Source organism: Chiloscyllium plagiosum, chromosome 14, assembly GCF_004010195.1.
Source record: "Chiloscyllium plagiosum isolate BGI_BamShark_2017 chromosome 14, ASM401019v2, whole genome shotgun sequence".
In the NCBI taxonomy this organism is placed as follows: Eukaryota; Metazoa; Chordata; class Chondrichthyes; order Orectolobiformes; family Hemiscylliidae; genus Chiloscyllium; species Chiloscyllium plagiosum.
The window spans coordinates 68288237-68306313 of record NC_057723.1 but is presented as its reverse complement, the minus strand read 5'-3'; the positions used below and the strand labels follow the sequence as shown (position 1 = coordinate 68306313).

At 42.8% G+C, this 18077-nt stretch overlaps 1 protein-coding gene across 7 annotated transcripts in view; it reads right to left on the bottom strand.

Moving 5' to 3' along the window:
• The window catches only part of LOC122556787 (serine/threonine-protein phosphatase 2A 55 kDa regulatory subunit B beta isoform), a 564274-nt gene that overhangs the window by 91802 nt on the left and 454395 nt on the right, over nt 1–18077 (bottom strand). The window contains exon 3 of one of the 7 annotated variants that reach the window (XM_043703957.1): nt 6072–6131. The exons of 5 other annotated variants lie outside the window; for them this stretch is intronic. In XM_043703957.1, the coding sequence (XP_043559892.1) occupies nt 6072–6131 (60 nt within the window). Of the gene's footprint in view, nt 1–6071; nt 6132–16568; nt 16603–18077 lie in introns of those variants that run through there. One more of the 7 variants, XM_043703963.1, reaches the window with a different exon arrangement.

Sequence of the window (18077 nt, the reverse complement as noted above, 5' to 3'; positions counted from 1 at the left end):
CGGTACCCCACTGGTCACTGCTTGCCATTCCGAAATGGAGCTGTTTATCACTACTCTTTGTTTCCTGTCAGCCAACCAATTTTCAATCCAAGTTAGTACTTTGCCCCCAATTCCATGCGCCCTAATTTTGTGGGACTTTATCAAAAGCTTTCTGAAAGTCCAGGTACACTACATCTACTGGATCTCCCTCGTCCATCTTCAGAGTTACATCCTCAAAAAATTCCAGAAGATTAGTCAAGCATGATTTCCCCTTCATAAATCCATGCTGACTCTGACCTATCCTGTTACTACTATCCAGATGTGTTATAATTTCATCCTTTATAATAGACTCCAGCATCTCCACCACCACTGAGGTCAGACTAACTGGTCTATAATTTCCTGCTTTCTCTCTCCCACCTTTCTTAAAAAGTGGAACATTAGCCACCCTCCAATCCGCAGGAACTGATCCTGAATCTATCGAACTCTGGAAAATAAATCACCAACGCATCCACGATTTCTCGAGCCACCTCCTTCAGTACCCTGGGATGTAGACCATCAGGCCCTGGGGACTTATCAACCTATAGACCTAACAGTCTCTCCAACACCAATTCCTGGCAAATATAAATTCTCTTAAGTTCAGGTCCTTCAGCCACTGTTACCTCAGGGAGATTGCTTGTGTCTTCCCCAGTGAACACAGATCTGAAGTACCAATTCAACTCTTCTGCCATTTCTTTGTTCCCCGTAATATATTCCCCTGTTTGGTTTCAAGGGCCAAATTTTAGTCTTAACCATTTTTTTGCCTTTCACATACCTAAAAAAGCTTTTACTAGCCTCCTTTATATTTTTGGCCAGTTTACCTTCGTACCTCATTTTTTCTCTGCATATTTCCTTCTTAGTAATCCTCTGTTGTTCTTCAAAAGCTTCCCAGTCCTCCGTTTTCCCCTTATCTTTGCTATGTTATACTTTTTCTCTTTTAACTTTATATGTTTCTTAACTTCCCTCGTCAGCCACGGCCACCCATGCCTCCTCCTAGGATCTTTCTTCCTTTTTGGAATGAACTGATCCTGCATCTTCTGCATTATACACAGAAATATCCGCCATTGTTCCTCCACTGTCATCCCTGCTAAGGTATTGCACCATTGAACTTTGGCCAGCTCCACCCTCATAGCTCCATAGTTCCCTTTATTCAACAGAAATATTGTCACTTCCAATTGTACTCTCTCCCTCTCAAATTGCAGATTGAAGCTTATTGTATTATGGTCACTATTCCCAATGGCTCCTTCACTTTGAGGTCCCTGACAGGCCAATTTCAGCTCCTGATTTAACTTACATCCGACATCCAAACTGGAGGCCTGTTTGGGGGCCTATAGATAACTCCCAAGAGGGTCTTTTTACCCGTTGAATTTCTCAGCTCTATCCACACTGAATCTGCATCCCGTGATTCTAGGTCCCCCCGCGCAAGGGGCTGAATATCATCCCTTACCAACATGGCCAGCCCACCCCCTCTGCCCGTCAGTCTGTCCTTACGATAGCACGTGTAGCCTTGAATATTCATTTCCCAGGCCCCGTCCACTTGAAGCCATGTCTCAGTTATCCCCATAATATCATATCTGCCAATTTCCAAAAGAGCCTCAAGCTCATCCATCTTATTTCTAATGTTTAGTGCATTCATGTATAGTATTTTTAATTTGTTACTGCCCTCACCCTTCCCATCAACTCCTATTTCACTCAACCTTACAATATGATCCCTTTTTGCACAGCTAACATGTTAAATACATTGTTGCGCAGTAACTACACACACCTCAAACCCTAAGTAACCTGTGGTGGTAGAAGCATAGTTTACACAAAAAGGATTGGGCCAGGGGCCCTAACCAACAGCAAATCTTTCTCCACAACAGATTATTGGCTTCAAATGTTCCCTAAAGGATTAACTTTCCACGACTTCTGCTTTTGGTCCATGCTTCCCGAGCATGACCTTCTATTTTAAATCTGTCAGTCACAAAGAGACTGAAGGCAGGTGTAATGTCCAACATTGTCCCTATCCCAAGGGAGAGTTCTGTGCCAGGGACTTTAATTGGGAATTGCTGTCCATAGCTCTTAGCCAACTGGCTCTATTTACAAGGTCACTGGAGCAGATATTTATGCTGCTCCTATTGGAGAGGATGAATTCTGTACACATGTCCATAACCAGATGGGTTCACGATATTTGTTCATCTGAATAGAAAATTATTTCTGTGTTCTGACATTGGAAACAGCAGATGGTGAGGGAGAGCAGTGCATTCAGCAAAAACGTGAGCTTACTTCAACTTGACTGGTTTGATGGGATTGAGCTGCAGATAGTTTCAAATCAGCTTAATTGTAGAATGATACAGCACTGCAGGAGGGAGTATTCTGCACATCATGCCTATGCTGGCTTTAACAAAGAACTAACTAATTTGTCCCACTACCTTGCTCTTTCCCATAGTCCCGCAAACTTTCTTATTTTCAAACCAATTCCCCTAATTTTCAAATTACTGCTGAATCCAGTTCCACACCCTACCAAGCAGCGCATTCCAGATCAGAACAACTCACTGCATAATATATTTCTTTGCATCTCTCATCTTGCTCCCTTCTCCAACTTTCTTTAAATCTGTGTAATCTGTTTGGCACTTCGCTGTCAATTTTTTCCTACTAGTTCAATCAAAACCCTTAAATTCTTAGATGCCCCCTCAGTTTTTTTGCTCCAAAGAGGACACTCCCAGTCTCTCCGGGTAACTGAAGCCCCTCATCCCTGGTGTCTTTCTACCACATCTCCTCTCCCGGTTTCTCTTTTCTGCAGAGAGTCAAGTTGCCAGTCAGTGAATGAAACTAAAGTTACTGGGGTACTGTCAACAGCAGGAAACATGGCTTGAGGTTTAGCTTGGAGCTGAGGAGGTGACAGGCAGCAAGAGCAGAAGTGAAGAGAAGCTCTGTAACCCAGCCAGGTTTGCTTGGCTGAGCTGGACCTGAAGATACAAATAAGCAGCTGGCTAGCCTTGCTTCCAAACACCATCATCCAATTACTGCACAGACATTATTGTTGGGCTTCAGGCAGTAGACAATTTGTCAGTGATTCTCCTGACCTCAGGAATAGTGGCTCCTCTTTCCATTTGTCAATTTACAAGCCTCAGTACTGAGTCCAGCAATTATATATCTTAATAACTGTTTTATCTTTCTTGCACAACATGTAAAATGATTGCAGTTTCTCTGGTTCCATATTTAGTTCCCATATTTCACACCAACATTCTGGTAAAACGTCACAGACCTGAAATGTTAACTCGATGTTTCTCTGTCCACAGATGTTGCCCAAAATGCTGAGTATTTTCAGCATCTTTTACAGAGTCATTGAGATATGCAGCGCTGAAACAGACCTTTCGGTCCAACTCTTCCATGCCGATCAGATATCCTAAATTAATCTAGTCCCATTTATTAGCATTTAACCCATATCCCTCTAAACTCTTCCTATTCATATACCCATACAGATGTTTTCTAAATGTTGTGATTGTACCAGCCTCCACCACCAACTTTGTCAGCTCATTCCATCGACACACCACCCTCGGCATGTATTTATTTCAGATGTTGAGCTTTTTGTCATTACACAGTGTCACTTTTACAGCACTTTGTGTGACACTAGCAGCTCTCTGATAACTGGCCCAAGTGCAATGTCAGTATGGTATTTCACTGCACAGGGTCAATGCTCAACCGGCCTTGCAGGACACTGTGATCAATTGTACAACCCCAGTCTAAAGGACAGCAGCTAACCCACTCGGAGTGATCTCCTATCCTATGATCTGGATTTAACCACTGCACCATTTCAGAGAATAATTTGAACACAACCGGCTGTAATACGTGGAGACATTCTGCAACATTCAATTGCACAGATTGTAATGCATTTCAGGGACCTAGATTTTGAACGCAAATATTGGGCCCAGCTGGAAAGGAACTGTGCACATCAGTTAAAGACAGAATCAGCACAAAATTCTGAGGGACTACCTCATGGGCAAGTCTGCAACACAGAATGAGGCAGGAAATCGGGCCAAAGGTAGGTCAAAATAAAGTGCACACTTGTTTAGCCAACTCTTGGGCTGCAAATAGGGATCCAGATTCCAACACACACTGAATTAGCAACAGGCTGTACATTTAAATGCAAATGTGATTTGTTTCCTGTCTGCTTTTGACAGATGCCAGGGGTCAAATCCCATCTTTACGTTCAAATGTGCCGGCTCCTGATAAGAAACATTCACCTCCCGTTATAACATGGCAAGCAGGATATCATCACTCAGGCGGGTTAGCTGTCGTAATTACATCAGCACACTCCAGTGCAGTCAGCCCCCAAGAAATTAGACAGCAGATACATTAAAACCTGAAACCAATTTATATACTGCAGCTACAACACTGGCCTTGGGTTTCAACAAAACACATTCAGAAAGCTTCAAAATGATTGATTCCTTTTTTTCCCATCTATAACTTTCCTGAGGGATAAACACATTTCAAGTTTAAACAGAGCAGAATTGTAACTTGCTTCTCACCAAGCAATGCTGCCTCCTGGTCCAGGAACAGCTCAAATTCAACATTCTTATCTTTGTCATTTGAACCTTGTACCTCCACAACCTCTGCCAACCCAGGAAATTAGGGGATCTGGGAACAGTGTGGGCAGGCGGAGACAAGTTAGATGAACAGCCAATACGTTGCTGACTGGTGGTTAAAACTTGAGGGACCAAATGTCCAAGTCTAGCTTACATTTCTCACCTCCTTATGACTCGACAATATCTGCGTCTGTCCAATTTGGGCCTTTTCTCAATCCACCATGCTTTCTTCAGCCTGTGCCTTAAGTTCTGGAATTTCATCCCTTACTCTCGCTGGACCTTCCCTGTATTTGTAACAGCAACTAGGAATTTCAAAGACAAAATTGAAATTGCTGGAGAAACTCAGCAGGTCTAGCAGCATCTATGGTAAGGAAGTAGAGTTAATATTTCACGCCCTGAGACTCTTCATCAGAGCTCCTAGTGCCTTGAAAGAAATGGCATTTATGCTGAAGCCAAAGTGGAGAGCGGAGAGGAGAGGTGAATGGATATGTGCAGACGAAAAACAAAAAATGCTGGAAATCACAGTGGGTCAGCCAGCATCTGTGGAGAGCGAGCGAGCTAATGTTTTAGGTCTTGATGACTCTTCATCATGAAGTGTGTGTGTGTGTGTGGGGGGAGGGGCAGCATTTTTACAATAGCGTGGGGGAGAAAGGGTGCTGATAGTGCAGATTAAGCGATTGGAATGTAGAATGGCAGAACAATAGTGTGTTTTGCTGCCAAACTGGGAAACAAAAGAGATGGTCCCACTGGAGTAGGGGGGAGGCGAGAGAGTTCATGGTGACAGAGGATGCAACAAGTAAAGCTGAAAGAAAGGGAAGAAATGGGAGTGAGTTCACAATCTGAATGTGTTGAACTCAATATTAAGGTCAGAAGGTTGTAAAGTGCCAAATCTGAAAAATGAGATGTTGTTCCTCCAATTTGCACTGTGATTTACTGGAGCATTGCTGCATGCCGAGGACAGACCAGTAGGCATGCGAAGAGGACGCTGTGTTAAAATGACCAGCTACAGGGAGGTCAGAGTCAGGCTTGTGCACAGACTGGAGATGTTCTGCAAAGCAGTCACCCAGTAAGTGGCAACAGAGCCCAGAGAGAGAGAGACGTGAAAGGGGTAATAAACAAGGGCGTTATGGATAGTAGGCCAGGACAGAAGAAAGGCTGAATAAGTATTAATAAGAGCCAAGAGTGAGAAAGTGGGTGAACTACGCTGATTGCAACCCATATTATGTGATAATGGGCTTAGGACCATGTGGGAATGGGTGACTGTGCTCAAAGCATCCCATGTCATAACAGAATCGGGTGTGTGTGTGTGTGTGTGGGGGGGGGGTTGAAAAACCTACACGGATGGAATTAGGCTCTGAAGTTATTTTCATTTAGAGTTTTATAGTGCCTTCAATGTATTTTAATAGAACTACTCCAAAATGCTTCACTAGAGCATCATAAAGCATATAGTCAGAGGTGCGCAAGAGATACAATAATGAAAACAAATACCTTGGATATTTATAGTGCTGGAGGAAATTAAAGAGGGGAACGACAAGGCCATGGAGGTATCTGAAAGCAAGAATGAAAATTTTGAAATTCAGACGTGGGTCAACCTGTACAATGTAGGTTAGTGAGAACAAGGTGATTAGTGAACAGGATTTGGAGTGCGTAAGGTCATCAGATCTCAAGTTTAAGGAGGGTAGTATGTGGAAAACCAGCCAGCTTTGTTGAAATAGCCTGGCCCAGAGGTATCAAAGGGATGAATTAGAGGTCTAATAGCAGATGAGCTCAGACAGGGGCCAAGCTGAGAGTTGTTAGAGAGGTGAAAATAGATGGACTTAGTGATGGCCTGGATGTGTGAGTAGAACTTCATTGGAAATCAAATATGACACCAAAGTTTGGAGTAATCTGTTTGATAGCTAGTGAATGGGGATTAAGACTGATACAACAGTTTCCCAAATTCTAATTGGAAGATATTTCTGCTCATCCAGTATTGGATGTCAGATAATCAATCTGACAAATTAGTATCAGTAGAGAGTCAAGAGTGATAATGAGTTACAGCTGAGAGTTGCCATTGTACATGTGAAAGCTAGTACTGCCCTTTTGGAAGATATTTCCAAGGGCAGTCAAAAATAGACAAATAGATGGCCAAGGATACGTTCTTATGGGAAAGCAGAGGTCACTGGATTACCCCAATCTCTCAGCCCTTCATTCCTTACTAAACAGGAGCAGATTTTCTTGAGCTATTCCTGCTAATTTAACCAGTGCCCAAAGCTCAGAAAAGTGGATGAATTCCTTTAATCCTACCCAGACATGTGAACAGGCTGATTCAGAAATATTAGACATGGATATTATAGTTTTGCAGAATCCAACATACATTTATTATAACCAATTATTGTATGCAAACAGTGCATTCCTTAGCTAGGTGGATTAACCATGGTAAGTGCGAGGTTGCAGTGGGATATTCTTTGGTGGGCTGGTGCAGACTCAAAAGGGCTGATGACCTCTTTCTGCACACGAGGAGCCGGTGTTGGACTGGGGTGGACAAAGTTAAAAATCACACGACACCAGATTATAGTCCAACAGGTTTACTTAGAAGCACCAGCTTTCGGAGCGCCGCTCCTTCATCGGTAGCTGTGATGAACTACCTGAAGGAGCAGCGCTCTGAAAGCTAGTGCTTCCAAATAAACCTGTCGGACTATAAATTGGTGTCATGTGATTTTTAACTCATTCTGCACTGTAGGGATTCTAGCATTCCACAATTCACATAAGCATCTGGGCTAATATTAAGCTATTAGACGACAACAGAAGAACATGTTTCCAGTTGAGTGTTATGCTTCAAGCGATCAAAGCTAAAATGGAGTCTGACATCTTCATACCCTCAGCTCTCATTCTGTGATGTAATGGCGATATCATGAGTTTGTTTCTTAAAGGCATACTGACTTTGAGACATAACCTAGCACTGTTTATATCTGATTTTAAAGGCAGCACCTTTCACAGTATAGCACTTCCCCAGTATTACAATGCATTGTCAGTCTAGACTATGTATCTGGATTTAACCCAGGACTTTCTGACTCTGAGGTGAGCATGCTCTGAAAGGTGCGCTGACTCCTAAAAACTGAACATTGGTTCAGAGAATGAAGCAAATGATCTCTAAAGATTGACACCTGTATTAAAAACTACCATAAAAAACTTTTTCATTGATTTATTGTCATGTGTCCCAAAGTACAATGAAAAGTTTTGTTTATGAGCAGCACAGGCAGATCAGAGTAAGCAAGGATGTACAAATGAAAAAGACTTAGAGGCATATAGGTTACATTGCACACGGCATGCGCTAGGCAAGATCAACGTTAACAAGATTAGCATTATTTGAGGCAACAGAATCCATTCATCATCACTCTAGTAACGGCCGGGAAGAAGCTGTTCCTGAACCTGCTGGATCTTCTAGGTAAAAACAATGACTGCAGATGCTGGAAACCAGATTCTGGATTAGTGGTGCTGGAAGAGCACAGCAGTTCAGGCAGCATCCAAGGAGCAGCGTATCTTGTATCTTCTGCCTGACACAAGAGGTTGGAGGAGATCATTGGTTCGATGGGTCTTTAATGATGTTGGCAGACTTTCTGTAGCAGCGAGGCATGTGAATGGAGGCCATAGATGGAAGGTTGGCTTCCGTGACGGTCTGCGCTGTTGTTTCTTACAGTCCTGGGGAGAGAAATTGCCGTACCTGGCTGTTATGTACCCAGACAGTATGTATGCTTTCAATGGTGCATCTGTACAAGTGAGTGAGGGTCCTTATGGACATGCCAAATTTCCTGAGCAGCCTGAGGTAGAGGCGTTGTTGTGCCTTGTTGACGATCGCATCTACGTGGGAAGTCCAGGATAGGTTTTCAGTTATTGTCACTCCAAGGAACTTGATGCATTCTACCCTCTCAACCTCAGTTCCATTGATGCACATGGAGGCACGTGGTTCTGCTTTCTGTCTGAAGTCAATGGTCAGTTCTCCTGTTTTGCCGACATTGAGAGAGAGGTTGTTCTCATTGCACCACCAAGCCCTTTATCTCCCTTCGGTATTTTGGCTCATCATTGTCTGATATCTGTCCTACCACAATGGTGCCATCGGCAAAGTTGTAGATGATGTTCATTTGGAATTTGGCAACAGTCGTGGGTGGACATGGACTACAGTAGGTGGCTGAGAACACATCCGTGGTGGGTATTACTGTGGAGATAGTGCAGTTACCTATCTTCATTGATTGTAGTCTGTGGGTCAGAAAGCTGAGGATCTCTTTGCAGAGGGCGGAGCCAAGACCAAGTTCACGGAGTTTTGAGATCAGTCTAGATGGGATAATGGCATTACCGGCGGAACTGTAGTCAATGTGCAGGAGTCTGACACAGATGTCTTTGTGTCATGACAGGCCAAATTTGGAAATTGATGTTGTTAATTCTAAACTTATGTCAACAAGGTAATACGATCCTGAAGAATTAGGCTGAGAGGACTATTCTCCTATACAGTATGAATGCAGGGTAACAAAGTCTCAGCAGACCTATCAATAGGGCAGAGTCTTGGTGGGTTTGATTTCCCACAGAATGTGTAGTCTATATGGCATCTGGATCCAATTGTGTTTGAACTCTTATTTTGGAAGACAAAAAGATCGGGATATTGCATGGACAGAGTTCTGGTTTTGGATGGAATCAACAAGTTAAAGATTGTAATCTTCCCCCCCTGCTCCCACAGATGGAAATCTGGCATTCTTATACAGCGTGACCTATACGTGAATCCAGACCCATAGCAATGTAGTTGACTCATAGCTGTCCTCTTTTTTTCAAAAAGGGCACTACACTGAGGAACTGTTCCAGTGATGTCCCGTGGCTGAGATGGCGAGCAACCAAACCATCATCTTCATGGCTAGAAACGTCTAGATTCCCCTGGTTCCCAACCACTCACGTTTTGCTAGGATTTATTGATGCCAAACTTGATATAAATGGCTGTCACACTCAATTCAATTCTGGAGTTAAGCTCTTTTGTCCGTGTTTGGGCCAAGGTTATAATGAGATGAGAAGCTGAGTGGCCCTGAGTAACAGTCCCTTGTTGACAACCTATTTCATCAGTTTGCAGATGACTGGGGAGATAGTGGCAAAGTGGCAATGTCACTGGATTCATAATGCAGAGGTCCAGGACACAAGTTCAAATCCCATCACGGTCCTGTTAATAAAACGGGACTACATTTCCAGTCTCAGTAATGGTGACCATGAAACAGTCATTGATTGAGGTGGAAACACATTTGATTGCCATCCTTACCACAACTGACCTATATGTGACTCCAGACCCACAGTGAGTTTGTTGACTTTTAACTGCCCAATGAAACGACTGAGGAAGATACTCAGTTCAGTGCAATGAGGGTTGGGCAACAAATAATGGTTTTAGCAGTGAGGCTCACATCCAATGAAAAAAATAAAGAATGTTTGAAAGTAGATCAATAAGGCATAATTGAATAGACTGAATTTGTCCTCTGCTTTTGACAGAACATACTTGGACAAACCTCCACATCAATGTGTAGTTATCAGTGTTCAACTACTTGGCTCGGGTCTCATTATCTACGATCTTTATGACCTCTCACCTGCTGCTTTGCAGATTTCAATAAAGCTCCAAACTTATAGGTTTTCATTAACCATGAATCAAATTATCTTTGTTCCACATACAGTCATAAAGATGTACAGCACGGAAACAGACTCTTCAGTCCAACTCGTCCATGCCAACCACATATCCGAATCTAATCTAGTCCCATTTGCCAGCATTTGGCCCACACCTCTCTAAACCCTTCCTACTCATATCCCCATCCAGATGCCTTTAAAATGCTGCAATGACCAGGCTCCACCACTTCCTTTGGCAGCTCATTACATACAACACCCTTTGCATGAAAAAGTTGCCCCTTAGGTCTCTTTTATATCCTGCCCCCTCACCCTAAACCTATGCCCTCTAGTTCAGGACTCCTCCGCCCCAGGGAAAAGACTTAGTCTATCTATCCTAATCATACCCCTCATGGTTTTACAAACCTCTGTAAGGTCACCCCTTAGCCTCCGACTCTCCAGCCTCAGCCTATTCAGCCTCTCCCAACAGCACAAATCCTGCAACCCTGGCAACATCCTTGTAAATCTTTTCTGAACCCTTTCAAGTTTCACAACATCCTTCTGATAGACCAGAATTGCACACAATATTCCAAAAGTGGCCTAACCAATGTCCTGCACAGCCGCAACATGACCTCCCAACTCCTATACTCAATACTCTGACCAATAAAGGAAAGCATACCAAACGCCTTCTTCACTATCCTATCTACCTGCGACTCTACTTTCAACGAGCCATGGACCCGCACCCCAAGGTGTCCTTGTTCAGCAATACTCCCCAGGGCCTTACCATTAAGTGTATGACTACAGCTCTGATTTACTTATCTAAATTGCAGCAACTTGCATTTATCTAAATTAAACTCCATCTGCCTCAGCCCATTGGCCCGTTGTACTCTGAGGTAATCTTTGCTGTCCACTACACCTCCAATTTTACTGTCATCTGCAAACTTACTAACCATACCTCCTATATTCACATCCAAAATCAATGATATAAAAGACGCAAAGTAGCAGACCCATCATTGATCCTTGTGGCAGTCCACTGCTGACGGGCCTCCAGTCTGAAAAACAACCCTCCACCACCACCCTCTGACTTCTACCTTTGAACCAGTTCTGTATCCAAATGGCTAGTTCTCCCTGTATTCCATGAGATCTAATCTTGTTAACCAATCTCACATGAGGAACCTTGTCGAATGCCTTACTGAAGTCCATACAGATCATGTCTACTGCTCTGCTCTCATCAATCCTCTTCAGTACTTCTTCAAAAAAACTCAATCAAGTTCGTGAGACATGATTTCCCACACACAAAGCCAAGCTGACTATCCCTTATCAGTTCTTGCCTTGTTCTTGATCCTGTGGCAGCTGGGGGAATTCCAATCATTAACTTTCTGGTTCCATCCAAAGTGGGAATCTATTCCATAATATCCCCATTCCTGTCATCTTCCAACCTCGACACTGCAGCCAAAAAGGCTGAAAATCCAAAGACTTTTGAATGTAATGGCAGATAGCTGATCGAATCCAATGAATGCAGGAGGGATTTTGCACTTACAAATTGCCGCCTTTAGTTAGAAACATTGCATCACAGGAATAAAAGAAACACAACAATTATTAATGAAAACTAAATCTGCAATACTAAATCTCTTATGCCCAGACAGAATAATCTTTCTAAATAGAATCAAAGAATGATCCATCCGCAAGGAGACTGTTCATCCCACAGTGTTTATGCTGGCCCCGTGAGCATACCATCATCTCATTCCTTAGCTCTTGCCCTTTAGCCCAGTTAATATCTCTCCAACAAGTATTTATCTAGTTCCTGTCAGAAGTTAGTACTGAATCTGCTTCGACCATTTTTGCCTGCAATAAATTCCAGATCAGAACCAGAGTAAAATAAATTCTCATCAGCTGACTTTTACCATTTATCTAAAGTCCGTGTCTGGCGAACCCATCTGCAAATGGAAAGAATTTTCTCATCAATTCAATCAAAATCTTTCATGATTTTGAACATTTCTACTAAATCCAGATCGCTGCTCCCCCACCGCCCACCACCTTTTCTGCTCTAAGGACGAAAATCCCAGTTCTGTTAATAATCTCCACGGAATCAAAAACAAAGGCACAAAGAGGTTGAAAATAGAATTGGAAGGGTGCCTCAGACTGACAGCTAGTGGACAGATGAGCTTTCGATAGATCAAATTGTCCTTTCTCGTTCTTGACTGCTTATCTGATTTCTAAACAGCTGAAACTGCTGACTATTACTAATGGAATAAAGGACAATACAAAGAGAGAGAGAGAGCAAGGAACAGAGCAAGTAGACTGTAATCAGAAGCAATGTCAAAGCTTGCAAAAGTGAATTAATTCTGTTAAGGAGTCTTGACTGACTTTACATTACAGCCAGGAATTTTCTGTCAGCTGCTACGAATATTATAGTGGGAATCTTTCTAAGTAATGATGTTTTAGCATGTTAAATTAGGATTCGTTTGGTTTTGTTTTTGTCTGATCTCAGTTTGTCTGGGAATAGTGACAGCCATGCAGAACATTCACTGAAAGGCATTAAATGTCACCCAGTGAGCTGCAGCATTCAGCCCCGTGAGGTGTGATTCTACAGGATTAGCCTGTGCTATTTCCATATACGGGCAGAGCACAGATCGAGTTGCCTGAATGTGTCCATAGGGCATCATCTGGAACTGAACTGGTTCTGGAAAGACTTCAACAGGAATGGCTGGTGTGGACAATGGCAAGGTCAATGATAAAGGGACAGGAATATCACCAGACTGATTTTGGGATTAGGGTTAAGCACTGCTTTGAGTATAACCTGTACATGTAAATGAATGCAGAGTTAACAAGAAGACAAAAGGAGGACATATCTAAATCAGAAGCAACTGAAGGTGGTGGAACTATCTAAAAGGGCTTCATAGGCATTTTGTACTTAGAGATGTGAACATCTACTAAGCTACCAAGCAGTGTAAGGTAGGTTCACAGTCGATACATTTGCGTGTGCTGAAGCTACATATATTAATATAAAAGGTGCCAATCTTTGCAGATAGCAAGAACTATGTCTATTTTAATGCAACAGGCACTATGTCTATTTTAATGCAACAGAGTGGCAAAGGAAAACACTTTTGGCCACAAGTCCACCACAGAGCGGTCAGCACGTAACATTCTCGCAAGGGTTAATCCTGTCGGGTAGTTCCCCCAGCAGATTGTTAAAGTCACTTGGCAGAATGCCTCATCACCAGAAATTTCCACAAGCGCCAAGGTGTAATCTGGCTGGTGGCAAGCAGGGCATTATCCGTCAATCTTTCACATAAGCCCAGACTTTGTCTGTCATTGCACTCTATCCTTGAAGTGGCTGTAGTGGTGAGGAGACCATCACACAACTCCTTCTGCAACTTTTGCAAAGTAGGTCTAGAGAAAGATGCAATGGTTTTTGTCGAGGTTTATTCCAAACAGCTCCGTGACGCAGGACTCTGTGCTCTCCGGGCTTTTCCCCAGGATACACACAAGACAAACATCGAAACTCCTGGAGAACCATCAACTCAATCAAAGGAGCTCTTTAGACTGCCTGAAACATGTTGGTATGCTGGCTGTCCTTGACCAAGTGTTGCAGATTGGCACATTCTAAGGTCCAGGTCTATGTGCTGAGTGACAGACTAAAGCTTGGGTCAGCTGCCGCCAAAGCACAGTGGGGAAGAGCACCATCTAAGGTATTGCTGCTGAAATACAATTAGGGCCTATTTGAGCTACTGGGAATGCAAGTAGTTTCCTTTCATGTTTAGAACAAGCCTTCCTTGGTGTAACTGAATTGCAGCTCTAATAAGGAATGTCAAAATGCCACTGAGTTTTCTGCAAAGGCTGGATCTTTTGCACTTACTTATAATTTATGAACAAAGCATACTTGTTTACTTCTCAGGTTAATGCCTTAACCAGAGTCAATTGGTTTGTTTAAAATGTTAAAAAGGTATGACAGTTCACCACCAAGCATCGTTAACTGGTACATTCTCCATGGTAGTGCCTCTACCAAGTCCACTTGCCAACCACTTTACTCTCATACAGTAACAATATTGTTTCACAATTAATTTGGTTTTCTCGCAAGTTGTCCTGATGAAGGCAAGATGAAAACTTTGACAAAATGCGTCTTTTCTTAGCAATACTTTTAAAGATAGTTATTCATGGGACCGAGGTGTCACGAGCTGAGCCAGAATTTATTGCCCATTTCTAAATGTGGGTTGCTTTACCCTGGATGGTGCCAAGTTTCTTGAAAGTTGTTGGAGCTGCACCCATCCAGGCAAGTGGGGAGTATTCGAACACACTCCTGACTTATGACTTGTACATGGTGGACAGGTTTTGGGGAGTCAAGAGACAGGTTTCTTGCTGTATGTTTCCTAGCCTCTGACCTGCTCTTGTAACCACAGTATTGACATGGCTAGTCCAGTTCAGTTTCCGGTCAATGGCAGCCCACGGAATGTTGCTGTAGGTGTGAATGTTTGCATGACCTGCCTGAAATTGCAGTCGGGTGAGAACAACACCTGGATAAGTGGTTCCTTTGTCGATATAAATGAGCAGTGCCATTTTGCCTTACATTGGCAACTTCTAGGGAGATACAATGATGATGTAATTAACTAGACCTCAATGGCTAGAATTGGACACATTAATCAAGGTGTGGTGTGAACAAGTAGAGACATTAGTGAAAGTGATAGAAAACAAGTCAGAGCAGGTAGCAATGAAACTGACCAATGCTCTGGACAGACCACATCTTAAATACTAGGTGCAGTTCTAGTCACCTTCATATGCTCGAAGCAGTGCAAAAATGTGACATAAGACTGATACCCAGAATTTGGAGGATACGTGAGAAATTTGGGCTTCAGAGCCTGATAAAGAGCCTCCTGAGAGATGATCTCATTCTGACATGTGATTGTTGAGAGACTGCAGAAAATTATTCTGTTTGTTCTTTTAAACTAAACTACAGGAAAAGCACAAGGGACACAGATTCAAACGTGGCATATAGTGATGTGAGAACTGAAATCAAGAAATTCTTCACACCTGAGACCTCAACCTCCAGAAAGAGCAGAAACTAAAATCCTACAATCATTTAGGAGCAAGAAATGCCATAAAATAGGCTGACTGGCCCTCTCTACCTATGAATATATTTTAAAAATAATGGATCGAGAAATTTTCTTTCATTTCACTGAACTACCAGCCTTTGAATAACCCATTTATAAAGCAGCCACTGTGAATGATCCAAGATGATGCTAGAACTCTTAATTCACGTTGTAGCTGAGCATCTCTGAGCTTGACTCGGTGTAAAATTGTGAAAGGACTCCAGTTTTCTCACACTCATGGTCATTTAAACTCAAGTGAGAGGGGAGAAAAATTGCCAAATCCACTGCCAATTGTGTGGAACAATGAAGAATAATGGATAGAAAGAGTTATTACAAGTGTGTAATCGGATCAAGGGCTTCAGATGCAGCAATAAACCACAAGGGCAAGGAGGCAAAGGTTTGATATAATGCAGTTACACAAAGCTCCCAATGCTTTCAGTCTTTATGGTTTGCTCCTCTGGTAACCAGGAATCAGGCAGCGACAGAGAGAGAGAGAAATAATCCAGGGATACTCAGAGAAATGGCACATTCTGCATCTATAGAATGTGTTGCTAACTTGCAAAGATTCCTGGAGCTGCCATGAATTAACTTTCACCTTTTCAGAGGTAATGAATGGACATTATCATTGCATTGTCGTTCACCTAAAATATGCATAACCTGAGTGAAGCAACGAATGATTGAAGAAACACCCAGCAGATTTCACAATGATTGCAACTTCAGTTTAATTCCCTTTTTACCTCTTGACAGGCTCTAACCAACTTCATGAACGCAATCCCAAGGGGACCCTTATCAAACTCCGGGCTGATTTGGATAACACTCCCCTCTAACAGATGCCCGAGACACCAGTGAAAAGTTTATTATGACTCCAATATTTCCCTCATTAGAGTCATTTTCAGCTTTCAATTTTGGGCAGTCTGTCTCAGAACTCATCTCACTTGTTCTTAATACCTAAATGTACAAAAGTTTAAAATATAAAAATATTGATTGCTGGGGAGGTAATTCAGGAGGACAATATCAGTTGCTTCAAAAAGGGAGTTAAAAGGAAAATGGGGAGAAAATCACTTGAACGATGGTGGGCATCCTCTTACTGAATTTTGGGATCAAGAGTCTTTCCTTCTCCTTGTACATTGCTCCCTTTTATTCCATCTTCGCGGAATCTCAAAGAAGACTAAATTCTCAGTCTCTAATTCAATATTCACTGCCAGTCATTAGCTGCATACTGCCTGTGCAGACATTCAATAATGTTTTTGGTGTAATGTGTACATTCTTAATCTCTTCAATTAGCAGAGTTTACCTTTCATGGCTGTCTTCATTTTCTTCAACTGTTTTCTATTGAGATCGAGCCACTACACTGTATTGTGATTTTTGAGAAGATTTGTAGCTGTACTGTGCCCTAATGTACAATGCAGAGGTGAGGGTGTGGGGAAAGGAAGGAAGAGGGCTCAGACTCAAAACAAAAAAAGACAGAATATTAGAAAGCATCTGCGCAAGTAAATATCATTGCAATGTCAGGTCAATTGGAGGCCAGAGTTTTGTCATTTGGCCGAGCAACACCCGATGCTACCTTAATCAGTTGGCAAGCTTTGAAATGTGACAGGTTTTTAAAAACAGTACAATCAATATGAACGTTAGAAGGCTTGTATGGCTACTCTAGTTTGGGGGAGGCATTGTTTGATTGACATTTTCAACTAGTGCCTGAGAGAGGATTGATCAATATATCAGCTAATGACACTCGGATTATGCGGATTGCATCTTCCGTAGGGAACAATTTGAACTCCAACTATAATATTGGCAGGCTCTGGGAATAGAAGCAGTGCACTGTAACCACTGACCTTGTGCCAAATATCATCTCAGTGCACAGATCACTCTGTATCATAACATTCCTTCCTCCCTGAAATCACTCCACAAAAAATAATTCCAACCTCTGGCAAACTCCCTTCCTGCACTGCAGCACTCAGGCACTGGTATTTACTACTTACCCAATATGAACAAAGGCAAAATGTTCATTATATCAATATACACTCCAGCAAATACAATTTCACTTCCAGTAATCTGTCAATAGGTGCATGGTTTTTGGATTAGTGGTGCTGGAAGAGCACAGCAGTTCAGGCAGCATCCGAGGAGCAGTAAAATCGACGTTTCGGGCAAAAGCCCTTCATCAGGAATAAAGGCAGAGAGCCTGAAGCGTGGAGAGATAAGCTAGAGGAGCGTGGGGGTGGGGAGAAAGTAGCATAGAGTACAATAGGTGAGTGGGGGAGGTGATGAAGGTGATAAGTCAGGAAGGAGGGTGGAGTGGATAGGTGGAAAAGAAGTTAGGCAGGTAGGACAAGTCATAGGGACAGTGCTGAGCTGGAAGTTTGGAACTGGGATGAGGTAGGGGAAGGGGAAATGAGGAAACTGGTGAAGTCCACATTGATGCCCTGGGGTTGAGGTGTTCTGAGGCAGAAGATAAGGCGTTCGTCCTCCAGGCGTCTGGTGGTGAGGGAGCGGCGGTGAAGGAGGCCCAGGACCTCTATGTCCTCGGCAGAGTGGGAGGGGGAGTTGAAATGATTAGGGATAGTCAGCATGAGTTTGTACATGGGAAATTATGTCTCACGAACTTGATTGAATTTTTTGATGAAGTAACAAAGAGGATTGATGAGGGCAGAGCGGTACACGTGATCTATATGGACTTCAGTAAGGCGTTTGACAAGGTTCCCCATGGGAGACTGGTTAGCAAAGTTAGATCTCATGGAATACAAGAACAACTAACCATTTGGATGCAGAACTGGCTCGAAAGTAGAAGACAGAGGGTGGTGGTGGA